A 14,322-nucleotide genomic window follows, 5' to 3' on the forward strand; every position below is an offset into this window, starting at 1 on the left:
CCCCCCCCGACCCCTCCCGCCTGCCTGTTAACGGGGCAGTTGATCCCTAATACATTGCTGTAATTTACATTCCTTATGAATGTCAACATCTTATTGGTGACATGACGGCTGTTGTCCGTAAACCTGCTTCGTGTGGGCCTTTGCATTTAAAGTTTGCAACATTTGCCATTTGTGACCTTGATCAGTTTATATTTTCTCTACTGTATACTTTCTAACAACAGGGCTAACGACCTTTCTGTTTCCTAGCGCCTTCCTCGGCAATATCTCCTTTTTGCCTTTAAGTGTTGAACGTTTCCCCAAGTGATCAGGATTAATAGAATCCATCCCTGATGTGAGTTATGGATATGTTATTCAAACCCAAGGAATAAAATTTTGAGCAGGAGACCCGAGGCTTTGCCGAGTGTCTTTTGCTCAATATTTTATCCCGAGGGTTTGAATAACCTTATCCTTACCTCACTTCAGGGATGGATTCTATTTCTTGCTTATTACCTAAAAATAAACTGTCCGCACATTTCTCATTTGCATATAACAGGCCTAGATGGCAACTGTTAGTGACGTAAGGTTCCGGATAATATTCATAAATTGAATATCACATGCAGTGAGGAGGAGTGGGGTAAAAGTTAGTTTTTGAGGCTACTACGGAATAGGTCAACCGTAGTTACGCTGATGGAGGATTAATTCTTTTAGAGCGTTCCAATCGGTTAATGTACGTTGGAAGAAGGATTGTCTGTAGTTTTCAGTGTTGCACTATATCTGTTGTAGTTTCTGACTGTTGTTTCATCGTGTGTCGGTACAGCTGACTGTGATGTAGTCGTCAGCGGGTATGGCTACTATAGCCCATTGATGATCTTAAACAACAGTACTAGTCTGTGTTCATGACGTCTGTCTTTCAGTGGTTCAAGTTCTAGTCGGTTTAGCATGGATGTTACACTGCTTTCTCGTTGGTAATCTGACAGAATGAATTTTGCTGCACACCTTTGTACTTTTTCTATGGTATAAATGTTCTTGTCCGTGTAAGGGTCCGAGATGGTGGAACTTTACTCCAATACAGATCGAATTAGGGAATTGAACGCACACAATTTCAGATCCGTCAGACATTTCTTCAGATTTCTCCAAAGGAATCCCAGTGTAGAGTTGGCACAACTGGAAAGTTTGGTGATTTGTGATGATTTCATGGTGTTGCTGAAGATGATACCGAGGTATGTGTTGTCAGTTAGCTCTTCTAGTATGGTATCACCGAGAGTGTAGCGAAAGGCTGATGTAGATTTTGAGCGATGGATCCTCATGATGTAACATTTGCTGGTGTTAAAGGACATGTCCCACGCTGATGCCCATCGTTCCAATGATTTTAAATCCACTTGAAAGTCTTAGTGATCCTGAACAGTTCTTAATTATCGTTCTATAAAGGAGACAGTCGTCTGCGAATAACCTGACGGTGGATTTCACTGCTATTGGAAGGTCATTGATGTGGCAGAGGAAGAGGAGTGGTCCAAGTACTGTCCCTTGGGGGACTCAACTTGCGCTGATGCTGAATGTTCCCCATCCACTAGTACACGTTGGGTTCTGTTCTGCAGGAATGATGAAATCCAGCGAATGATGTCGGGATGAACGCCATGGTGGTGAAGTTTGTACAAAAGATGTCAGTGCGGGACCGTGTCAAAAGGCTTTACTGAAGTCTAAAATAGCCATGTCATTTTGTTTCTTTTGGTCGAATCGGGAAATAAGGTCCTGGGTTGTGACAAGGAGTTGGGTTTCACAAGAATGTTTTGTTCGAAATCCATGTTGTACTTCCGTCAGAATGTCGTTATTTTCTAAGTACGTGAGGAGGTGTTTACAAATGACATGTTCGAGAAGTTTTGAACAGTCGCAGGTAAGTGAGACAGGACGGTAATGTTTCGCCCTAAAGTTTTTGTTTTAGGTTGAAACAACCTAGGGCGAACAGGATTTCGGGCGAAACAACCCGGAACCCACATGCATGAATACATTATACCCATGCTAGTAATAGGACGGTTAACCCTGTAAACCAAACCATGACCCTTCTCCAGAATCAAGCAGAAGATGATCAGTTATTTTGGACTCATACATTTGTACCTCAGCTGATTAAGGCAACTACATGTATCTAAAATTCAGTCCAAAGACCCAGAAAAAGTTTCAATCCAGGGTAAATATTCATGAAATTGTTCTCATACTCCATTAATGATATGCATGCCCAGGTTTGTCCCGACAGATTTTTCCTATCGGTGATAAAACAAAACCATTGCTACAAATAGGGTGTTCATTTGGTAAGGGGTACACCAGCGCAAGCTTTGGTTGTTAATAGTGTTGTCTTNGGGGGGGGGGGGGGGGGGGGGGGGGGGGGGCTGGGAATGTTGGATGTGTGTAACGCCGCTGGGCTGATATCTGGTAGCTCAATTGGTGCAGTCTCCACAAACAATGCAGATTTTGGATTTCCAGATTTGATTCCCATTCTGGCCCTGTAATTACTAATGTTTAAATTTGGATTGAAGGCCAAAAGGTATAAGGAAAATACAATCATTTACACTCCATGTATACTTGTAACTACAATAAACTGATATTTGCAAGACACACATCATTATTTGGTTTGGCCTATTGTTGGAGTGTGAATGGCTAAATGTCTGAACATAAATTTAACAGTTTTCTAGCTCTTCCCAGTGTTCATAAATAGAATATTACAACTGATCGATATGTTCATTTTATTTTTTTCCAGACAACCCATACATTTTCTCTTCACATTTCATTATGAAAGTGATATAAAAGGTATCAACAGAGACAATGTTGGGAGGACCAGGCTATGATGATGACACAGAAGATGACGAGGAAGAGGAGAATTGGATGGACACATCATGGGGATGTACTGAAGATCCAAACTTGCCGGCCTCCAAGTCTCGGCCACATCCCAAGGGTAACAGGCTATTCTGTATATTTTATAAAGCATAGATCTTTCTTTGTACCGTACTAGTATTCATTTTAAACATTCAATAAGAATTACTTTAATACCTGCCACAGTTATGTGGTAGTCTTTTTCTTTTTATTACATAAATCATAAATTTTGATTAAATTGTTTGGTTTTTAGCCTCGTTTTTGTCACCTAATTGATTAAAAATAACATGAAGAGACAAAATCAATGGTTGAGAAAATTACTTTGTTTCTTGGAATGGTGAATAAAGCAGGATTACAGGGTACATTCAGCTTGTCAGTTATTAAGAAAAATTGATATAGACATTCGTTAATAAAGATAATACAGGGCTTAGGGAAACAAGTTAGGACCTAGGAATTCCTTTGAGCAAAAAGGGTAATTAAGATTTTTCTCAGTTCATAATAATGAAGTTTCATTGCTTTTGTTTATTCTTGTTTTACATATATAAACAGATGGATATGTCGCTCCTCCAAATCCTGGCGGTACTTTGAATGTAAAGTTACCTACGACAGTTACCACAAGTGCTGGGGTAGATGGTGGAGGCCTGATGAGTCGGATGCTCCTTAATGATAACAAAGCAGGCATGGAGGGTCTGGACAAGGACAGAATCAACCAGGTCATCCTGGAGGCCTCAAAAGGTGTAGTAAACGATGATAGAAACAAAGACCTGATACCCAGCGATATATAGGTACTCTCCTCCAGACACTGGAGAGTTCAGTCCTGCCTGATTATAAGGTCTAGGGGTTCCATATTAGATAACACTGAACCATTGTGTGGATATCAGCAGGCCGTACACTATTAATCTATATGAACCATTCTCTGAATATAGGTCCGAAGTTGGCATATATTGTTTTTCTAATTTCTCTGATTGAACGAGTCAATTGTGAAATTTAGTTGTGATTTTAGAACACTTTTGATGTCTTAGTTAAGAAAAGGTATCAAATTTGACGATTGTTAAAAAGTATTTTGACAGATAAGTGTTTTATCTGGACACATCAGATAAAGGTAGACCAGTGGGACTGTTGTAAAATATACCGACAAGTGCCAAACCTTGCAATAAAAATACTTCTTACTCTGAAGTTAATTTCGTAAGTGTCAAAAAAATGTTAGGGATACCTACGTGCGTGGTTATTATAAGGATTCTATCACTTCCTAATAATAATATACCTTCGTGATTTTTATGTATTTTCAAAACGAGAACTATACTTTCACTTCCAATAGGGTCCAAGTATTTTGAGAATGAAAAGAAGAAGGAAGAACAGGTAAACAAAAAAATTGAAGAACAGATGGCAAAACTTGGAAAGATTGGCGACATCCAAATCCGTCAGGGAGTGTTCGAGGTATGGTACACAAGGGGAATCAACCGTAACACTGTATGTACTACCGTGGCTAAAATACTTATTTCAGCCTTGAGTAGGTTTGTAAAGTGGATTGGCTACACCAATGTAAACATATTTTATATATTACGTGCTAGTGAAAAATGCAACTACAAATTTACAAGTTTGTTGAACGAAATCATTCCGGCCTCATTTCCATGTTGTTTGAAACTTTCAAACCATGATGAAGTTATCAATGATACACAGTAGAAATCAAGGTATAGGTTTCCCTGATCATAACTATCTGATGATTATTACAGGATTGTTTGTTTACAGGCTGACCGGCTATTAGAGGACCTGGAGGGTCAGCGAGATTTAAGTCGAGTCATCGTTCATGTAGACATGGACGCCTTCTACGCTGCTGTTGAGATGAGGGATGACCCCAGTCTGAAGGACAAACCTATGGCTGTGGGCGGCAACTCAATGCTGGTGTGTACAGTAATACAATAGTTTTATACACCATATTGATTAAAGGGTCTCATATATACATCAAATTTAGCTAATGTCAAAGTCATATGTTCCTGTTAGTCCCCTTCCAGACAAGTTTGAGACTTGCATGGGTGACAAGGATGTGTACTTGTAAAATTGGCAAGCCCATGATGAGTGTTACGCCACCCTCTTATGATATATGTTTTACAAATGAAAACCATTCCTGCAAAGCTACCAGGTATATGATATGCAACATGAATAATTTAAGCTTGATACCTCATGTACTATGTACAAGATCTAGTCCCCCTTAGCTTATCATAAATACAAAACTAGAAATATGTTTTTTTTTACCCTCACCTTGGGAAAGGGGTACAGATATTGATTTGTCATTGTGTCCTCTACTGTCTGTTGTCAAAAGGGTATGTACAAGATTGTATTTACACGATAATATGGGAATATATAGTTTTACACTTCATTTGATTTTGGTGGTCATCAGTCAGAGTTTAAGGGTCAACAGTCATACTTGTCAGCTTTGGAGGTTTGGGTGGGGGTATATCTATGTGAGCTAGCCCCACTCTTCATTTTGTTTTTTCATTTTTCAGTCTACCTCAAACTACCTGGCCCGTAAATTTGGTGTGAGGGCAGCTATGCCAGGTTTTATTGGCAAGAAGCTCTGTCCAGACTTGGTGATGGTCAAACCAAACTTTGAGAAGTACACAGCAGTCAGTAGAGAGATCCGGTCAGTCATGGCAGATTATGACCCTAATTACTGCCCCATGAGTTTAGACGAGGCTTACCTAGACATCACAGATCACCTGGACAAACGGATTCAATCTTCAGAGGCTGAGCGTACATTTCTCTGCTGTAGTTCCGACAACAAGGATGGCAGCTGTCAGTGTGATGTTAACACTGCAGCTCGAGATGCTGTTCTGACATCTAGAACGGGGGATCAGCAGCAGGAAAACACTAGATTGTTGTCCACAGGAGACAATAAAACATCTCAAGGAGAACACATAGATACACTCACAATTCCAACAGAACATCTTGTTACTGAGCCAGGAGAACAGTTGTCTTGTACCTCTGAAGTGACCTTGACCAGTAGAGGTCGTCACACTGAAGGACTTTGTCCAGTTTGTGGAAAGCCCTTTCCTCCATATGATGTTGTGACTTTTGGCCTTTCTGTTGAAGATTCTGTCCAGGAAATGAGGTCAAGGATTGAACAGAAAACCAAGCTTACAGCTAGTGCAGGTAAGACAGCACTTGATTGTCATGGTTACATAATAGGACCATATCACCTGACTAACAGTTATAGAGTAGGTTAGAATCATGGTTAGTAACTAGGCTAACAGCTAGCACAAGTATATTAGATGAATGAAACACAACACAAATTAAACTCAGCCAATGTATTGTCATGGTAACACATAAAACCAATCTAACAGCTAGTACAGGTTAAACAATGTCTCTTTGTCATGGTTATAAAACAGGAAATCTTAACACTGTTATGGTATACAACCCAATACGGAAACTGTTAATCCTAGATGATAAAAAAAAAATTAAGTGATTTATTTTCACAGAATATTTTGTTAATGAGAAGTATCAATTTTTCAAGGAATTGCACCCAATATGATGCTAGCAAAAGTGTGTTCGGACAAGAACAAACCTAACGGTCAGTACAGGATAACGCCCACTAGGGAGGCAGTGATGACCTTCATCAGGGATCTACCCACACGGAAGGTAAGATCACCTAGTGGACAATATGTCTCAGGACAGTGGCTCATCAGAGGGGTCTGTAGACAAAATGTTAGCTTTATTGGTGTGCTGTTTAGTGTAGAGTTGCCTCCCAGGGTTGGGAGCAGCTTGGATTAATGGACAACAGAAAAGTTTTTAACATACATTGTGTAAAGTTGAATGAAAGTCAACATAACATAATGAAACACAGCGCTTACATATAATTCCTAACATGTACATTCAGTGCATACATATTTGATACTACACACACAATAGATTATTCAAAAATAGGAATAATACTTTAACTTTACAATGACTGACTTACTCATAATCAATAGTTGAAATTACTTACACAAATTACTTATACATAATTATATTGAATACAATTATCCTTATCAATTAGCACTTGTTTACATTATCATATACAATATTAAAATACCTACCCCAACTATGGGTCGGGGACTTACACAGAATGAAGGTCTGTATCCGTTCTCAATCGAAAACTAAACTCTATAATCTCTGTAAAGGGACACGTAAATCACAGTTTACATCATGTTGATAAAAACATGTATACATTACTTCAAAAAAGAGCTATCTATGTATTGATTGAATACACATGTACGTGAGATCCAGATTCTGATAATTTTATAAAAAGTACAATTTCACTATATAATAAATGCTACTTTATCCAAAATCTCATTAATATAATAATTTAACATAAACCAATTACAGAATAAGACTGTCACATCTATATGTGTACATACCAGATCTGGAGAAAGACTTCAAAACTTCAAACTTCTGGATATAAATAACATCCACCCTTTAGCTCTGTCTATGAATGAATACTAAAAACCGCGCCAAAACATGTAACAAAGACACCTGGACTGATGACCAGTAACGAAAACGAGGTAACACCTATATTTAGAACAATTACCTTATATGGACGTAACAAGGCAAGACAAGTGACATGTGACAACCTACTCACGTGTACAAAAACAACACAGGTAGACGGCACAGTGATCGTACACAGCACATGTATACGCGAACAGCATGATATTCGCAGTGCAACAATTAATTTAATTTAAAAATATTTTATCACAGCCTTTAATAAAACATCAATATTTTCTCATTGTTACAATTGTAGTTGTACCCATGGTATATTATATATGTTTGTACAGACCACAGTGACAGAAATGCTTGCCTTTATCTCAAATTATGTAGAGCATGCAAAACTATAACCTTCTAGATGTTCACCCATCATCTTAAAAGTATTAAATTATCTTGACATACTTATTCGTAGCTGATGAGTTACTATTGACCAACATGATATTGTTTCGACTGTTACTGTGTCCCTATCCAGATCAGCGGGGTTGGCAAGGTGAGTGAGAGGATGCTAAATGCACTGAACGTCCATACCTGTTCCGACCTGTACCACCAGAGGGCACTGCTGTACCACCTATACTCTCCAATCTCCTTTAACTACTTTATGAGGATCTGTATGGGGATTGGCTCCATCAACGTGGAAAGGTAGAGGATTACAGGGTTGAAGTTCATCATCATTCATTTGACAATGGCTTCAGTAAAACAAACATTTGGTGATTGTAAAATTATATATGAGAAAATTGCTTGGTGGTATATTTTACATTGCCGAGCAGTCACCTGGCTTCCATTTTAGTTAAAGTTCTGACTCTCGTCTACAGCGGTCGGTAGCTAGACTATTTGTTGCTGGCCTTGTAATGGAGATGTTAAGCCGTAATCCTGTATACATTTATATTGATGTTAAGATGTTTATTAATATGTAACTTTACCAGTATAACTCCAGGTAGCTTGTTTGTAATGTTTGCAATGAATCAGTTTACAATTCTGAGAAATTACACTCGATCTACTTTTTACACTAAGAACTTTCATTCTTAAGAAGTGTATCTGCTTTAATGGAAAGGATTTTCCTTGACCCTGGTTGTCCTGACTGTTAACTTTATTTTGCAGAGATAGTGACAGAAAGAGTATGAGCACAGAGAGGTTGGTACTTTAGTTATCGCCTTATATATTGGCTTCTTCTTACTTCATCTGATTTAATATGCTTTGTGTTATTTTAACAAGCACTTGTCATTGGAGAAATACATTTGGGAAGTTTCCACTATTTTTGAAAGAAAAAAAAATGAAAAGATAACCTTTGGGTAAAGTCCATTGTAATACAAAAAAAATATTTGTTCATGCATTTGTATCCTTGCTATTAGAGATGTTAGTAAAAACCGTTGGCTCTTTGAACGGAACAACAGGAGTACTAGTGTAGGTGTTCTTTGTTTCTTTCTTTTTTTGTAGTGATTGTAATAAATATGAAATTTTGTAATGTGTCTTTCTTTAGTCATTACTGAATTTTTGAGTTGTAAGTTTTAAGATCAAACTCTTATATTTTGTAATATTTCCTGCTGTAGAACGTTTGGCGAAATCAGTAAACCTGAAGAGCTGGTAAAGAAATGTCAGGAGCTTTGTGTTTCCCTCTGTGAGGACCTCAGGGAGGAAAACCTCATGGTACGAATTATGTGATCTACCAGCAGTGATGGAAGTCGTAAGACCTTGATATGATATTGATATACATGGGTAGTCAATACGTCTCAGCTAAAATTTAGTTAGATAAACAGTCATAGGACCAGAAATGACAAGATCAATGGGACGTTTGAAACACTTCGTTGGTAATTTGTAAGATTGACTGTTATCTTCAATACCTACATTCATTTCATATCTGGTAATTTAGTCTCAAATTCAGTCCTGTATTCTTTAAGTGTATCGTTTACGAAAATTTGTGTGTCTTCGATATGATCATAAAAATGTCTGAATTGTTGTAGGGTAAGACAGTAGCCATTAAGTTGCCTGAATTGTTGTAGGGTAAGACAGTAGCCTGAATTGTTGTAGGGTAAGACAGTAGCCTGAATTGTTGTAGGGTAAGACAGTAGCCATAAAGTTGAAGACAGTTAAATATGAAGTGAAGACTCGAGCACACACACTTCCAGATTACACATCAGACCTCAGAGTGGTGTTCTCTGCAGCCCAGGAACTCTTACAGACTGAAATAAAGAGCGTGGCACCCGAACCAATCCGACTCAGGCTCATGGGTATGTTATACAGAGTGTGGTGCCCCACCCACTCCAACTCAGGGACATGGGTATGTTATACAGAGTGTGGCACCCCAACCCATCCAGCTTAGGCTCATGGGTATGTTATACAGAGTGTGGTGCCTGAATCCCTCCGACTCAGATGCAGGCTCATTAGTATATTGAGCATAGCTGGGCCCACCCCATTTATCTTATGCTAATTGTTTATGCTAAAATTAGAATATTGAGTCTTACTTCTGTATCATCCAATTAACTATTAAGTTGTCATTTCTGCATTTCTTGCAAGGTGTTTCTTTAAGAATTTGTATTGAAATAGAATCCTTGGGCAATTTTTGTCCATGTAAATTTTTGCTTTAAACAAAGTGAAAAAAATTGGGTTATATCACCCGCAAAACCGATTTCTGCTCATCTTGTCAAAAAAGTGCTCTGCTCAAACAAAACAAATAACGGAAACATACATTATGTTCATTATTATCTATTGTTTGACCTAATGCTGAGAGCCATTTTGTTTCATTGTAATATATTTTTAATAACTGCACAAGAAATGTTTTTATTTTCAGGTGTTCGGATGTCCTCCCTTCTTAATGAAGATCTGTGTCAAAAGAAACAGCAAAACACTCTGACACGATTTGTCAAACAGCTTGGGCGTGCTGGCTCCAAGGACGCCATTTCTACCAAAAGTTGTGGGTCAAGGACTCTGTTAAAATCAGAAAAGGAAATCACTCCTGATGAGATTTTACCTTGTTTGATGGCCGATACTGACATCTCCGACAACAAACAATGTCATGATACTCATGCTATTCCGAACAAAATCGTTGATCAAGATTGTCACAATTCGTCAGAACAAATAGCTCCAAGTGTCAGTTCCATGCAGTCTTCCCCTGTTTTAAAGCCTGCAAGTGGGCCTGAATTTCAGACAATAGAGGATTCAGGATATGAGAAAAATTCAAACGCAGCAGACCTAGAACCTGATGATGTCATCACATCAACTGTTTCTAAGAATTCCAAGAATTTGGTGAAATCTGAAAACTTGGATGATAAATCTTGTACGGAATCTTCAAATTTGACTAATGTAGCCGAAATTCCAAATGTCATTGAAAAGGTTGATGACAAGAAAACAAATGGAGATTTTAGAAAAGGTGCTAATGATGCTTTGTTGTGGGACCCAGCCAGTCACAACTGTGAAAGTGCAGATAAAGAGGAAAACCTACACGAATCTCTTATGGGAGACAACCCCATACAAAGGGCAGACAATCCCATACAAAGGGCAGACAATCCCATACAAAGGGCAGACAATCCCATACAAAGGGCAGACTATCTTATACAAAGGGCAGACAATCCCATACAAAGGGTAGACTATCTTATACAAAGGGCAGACAATCCCAAACCCTATGACTGCCCAGTGTGTCGAGAGGAGGTTGTGTGTGATGACTTATCAGAATTTAATAAACACATTGACATCTGTCTGAACAAGAAGGTAGTCATGGATTGCTCTAGGTATCGTCCTGAGGAAGACAAAAAAACAAAACTGTCAAAAACTCCAAATTCTTTGAAGAAAAGAACTACAGTCAGGAAATTGTCTGGTTCTCCATCCACACAGAAACCAAAACCAAAAATGTCACAACCAAGCAGTCCTAAAATAGGTGTTAGTTGTAAAAATGACAAATCTGCTGCAGGGAGTGAAGCCCAGGACATCAGTTCTTATAAAACATTGACTGGACTTGATGCAGTATCCATGGTAAAAGTGACCAGTGACCAGATACAAAGTTCAGGGACAAACATGGCCTCCATATCCCAGACAGAGGTATTGACAAACACTCAGAAAATGGTTTGTCCTGTTTGTTTTATGGAGCAGACCGGGACGAGTCTGGATGGGTTTAACACTCATGTAGATGTGTGTCTATCTAAGGGTACCATTACACAGATGTTACAGGAGCAGAGAGGCAACACTAAACGGTGAGGGTCAAACCATACATTCTATGTAATATAACTGTTTAAAGATGACGGCTGACCATACACTCTTCTATATAATATACCTGTTAAAAGTAATATTAGCCCAGTGATAATTTCGAACCTCCAATGTATTTACAATATATGGTATGTGTACTTATATTCATTATCATGATAAATTAGCCATTATTGCTGAAGGTGAAAAAATCGAAAATTTCCTGGTATACAGTATTTAACTGAAGGTCGAACCTTACATCTAACAATACTTTTACATGCCCAGGTAGGTATTTAATCAGAAGGAGGGGTGAGGCAAATACCTAAATAATATTGTTCTGGGGAGATCATACACTCTTACATTTGTATTGAGAGAACTTTTAAAAGAACTTTTCTAACAACGAAGAGTAATATTTATGACAAGTCTTGGTTTCACATTGTTAATGCTTGGTATTGATTCAAAGTTTGTTTGTTTGTGTTTGACGTCCTATTAACAACTATGATCATTTAAGGACGTGCCAGGTTTTGGTGGTGGAGGAAAGCCAGAGTACCATGTGAAATTCACCGACCTACGGCCAGTACCTGGTGACTGCCCCATGTAGGTCTCAAACCCGCGACCCAGTGGTGAAGTGCTAGTGGTAGCAGAATGTCAGATGCCTTAACCACTTGGCCACCGCGGCCAATTTCAAAGAATTCTGCCAATGTTACGATAAATACATAAAAATGTACATGCTTTAAATAACAGACGGCTGAAAGAAAGACTGAAGGAAAAAACATATTGATTTCATGTACGATGTGATGTATGATATGCATTAAAATTATGAATTGTTCATGTTTTAGACTGGCCAGTGGAACAGTGCCATCTCCACAAGCTGTGAAAAGGAAGAGAGTCAACAGTGGACCTTCTGTAGCCAAGACACAATGTATAGACTCGTTCTTCAAAAGGTAGAGTTAGCAAGGAAAGGAAATCCCACCCCGACTGTGTCAGTCCATTATGTAGTCATGTAAGAACATTTAACTGAACATTTTGGACTATAGCAGAAAAGTCTATGTGTCATTTCAATGTATAAAATACAACTTCAGTAATAAAATTATATTATAGACCTTTCTCTCTGTGTTAAGCATTAAGGCCATGTACCTACCGGGAGTGGCAAGGAAATCGCATTCATGTGATGATTTATTTTCATTCACATTTTACACTGAAATACTGATAGCTACATGTATATGTCGAGAGCAAACAGAAAACATCACTTACACATACAAACCTCAGATATATTTTGTAAACTACTCAAAAAACAGTTTCTCTGTGAATTATCTGTTATACCCAGGTACATGATATATTATTAAGTTATGTAATCATGTTGCAAAGATAATAAAATTTCAAGAGGCAATATTCAAAAATTGAAGTCTGGCCAGCATTGCACTGTTTTGCCCTTGGAATACAGCTTGCTTTGAAATAACTGGGATATGACGCTGTCCAGAGGTAACACGCAGTTATGAATTTAAAAGAAGTTTCTTTCGTGCTTCTACATAGTACATAATTATGATGAGAGTCGGTTTTCCTTCATCAAGACAAAATCCCCATTCAGTAGGTTCACACGGTCCACTACAATTACCTCCTAAGATGTGCCGACTTGGTTGATCAATTCCCAGCCGGGAACCGTCTACATTATAGGTGGTGTCTCCATGTACGGCTGATATCTTATTGACACTAGTTATTAACATACAGCATCTGGGTACACGCACTACAGTTTATGTGATTGCCACTGACCGCATCCTCCAAAGCAACTTTAACACTGCCTTTGTTTGCCTTCTCACTCCACAATTTAGCTGCTTCTTGTCCCTTCGAACGAGCGTGTGATTCTCATGGCTCCCCATAAGTACTACCCTGCAAACTTTGTATCCTGCTTTCACTGTTAAACAAACTTGTCATCCCTTCTGCTGACATTCGTCCAGCTATTCCTGGATTTTGCCTTCTCTCATTTGGTGTTATTCCATACTCTTTTCTCAGTGCATTGTCAGCTCCATCAAGATGACCTATTTGGTGTAGAGGGTATTACAAAACGTCATATCTGTTCGGTAAGTGCGATATCTTCTTGAAAACTCAGATACATGTAGTCCATGTAGATCCGCTTGTATACACTAGTCCCATTCTGTTGTCAGAATGCATGTCCCCTTCTCCGTTCTCGTTCTCCTCACCTGTTCTGCTCTGAAGATGTTGACGAACTATGTCTTTGTAGTCACCTTCCTTTGTCTGTTTTTTTTCTCTTCAATGTGTCTGCCAGCACAGACTAATAAAAATCTTTTACCTGTAACTGAGCGAGATAGGGTTATCTCAGTCGAGGGTTAAGATTCTGCAACAAAATCCCAACCGAGGCGTAAGCCGAGGTCGGGATGTTACAGAATCTTAACCAGAGACTGAGATAACCCGATCTCGCTCAGTTACAGGTAATTGGGTTTTTTTCTCGCACCTTTTAGTTCGAAAAGAACTATTGAATTTTGCTAAAACTACAAGTATCCCGCCTTGGGCCTCAAATTATAATGATCCCTTCACTACTAAAGCTACATTTGAATGCTTCCGCGTAAAAATGTAGTCCGTCCTTACATAGATTACAACGTATTTCACAGTGTAGATTATATTTGATCTAGAACATCAAATATCTAACAACATTAAAACTATACATATAACGACAAAACAGATCATTTATAATGCAATTTGTCAATTTCAAGCAGTTAACGCGCGGATGAGTACATCGCAGTGTAACAAATCCGCGAAATGTCACGTAAAGGTACA

The 14,322-nt window shown here is 38.5% G+C and overlaps 1 protein-coding gene across 4 annotated transcripts in view; it reads left to right on the forward strand.

The window, feature by feature from the left end:
• The window catches only part of LOC110447414 (DNA polymerase kappa-like), a 13,724-nt gene extending 1,098 nt beyond the window's left edge, over positions 1-12,626 (forward strand). For 2 of the 4 annotated variants that reach the window (XM_021493085.1, XM_021493084.1), the window contains 12 exons: positions 2,768-2,923; positions 3,391-3,576; positions 4,160-4,278; positions 4,591-4,743; positions 5,346-5,991; positions 6,353-6,477; positions 7,832-7,998; positions 8,458-8,490; positions 8,907-9,003; positions 9,413-9,584; positions 10,145-11,540; positions 12,369-12,626. In XM_021493085.1, the coding sequence (XP_021348760.1) occupies positions 2,794-2,923; positions 3,391-3,576; positions 4,160-4,278; positions 4,591-4,743; positions 5,346-5,991; positions 6,353-6,477; positions 7,832-7,998; positions 8,458-8,490; positions 8,907-9,003; positions 9,413-9,584; positions 10,145-11,540; positions 12,369-12,477 (3,333 nt within the window). In that variant the 5' untranslated portion in view covers positions 2,768-2,793 and the 3' untranslated portion in view covers positions 12,478-12,626. Of the gene's footprint in view, positions 1-2,728; positions 2,924-3,390; positions 3,577-4,159; positions 4,279-4,590; positions 4,744-5,345; positions 5,992-6,352; positions 6,478-7,831; positions 7,999-8,457; positions 8,491-8,906; positions 9,004-9,412; positions 9,585-10,144; positions 11,541-12,368 lie in introns of all 4 variants that reach the window. The other 2 variants (XM_021493086.1, XM_021493083.1) reach the window with 2 other exon arrangements.
• Positions 12,627-14,322: the final 1,696 nt, after the last annotated feature.

Source organism: Mizuhopecten yessoensis, unplaced genomic scaffold (assembly GCF_002113885.1).
Source record: "Mizuhopecten yessoensis strain PY_sf001 unplaced genomic scaffold, ASM211388v2 scaffold3349, whole genome shotgun sequence".
Classification (NCBI taxonomy): domain Eukaryota; kingdom Metazoa; phylum Mollusca; class Bivalvia; order Pectinida; family Pectinidae; genus Mizuhopecten; species Mizuhopecten yessoensis.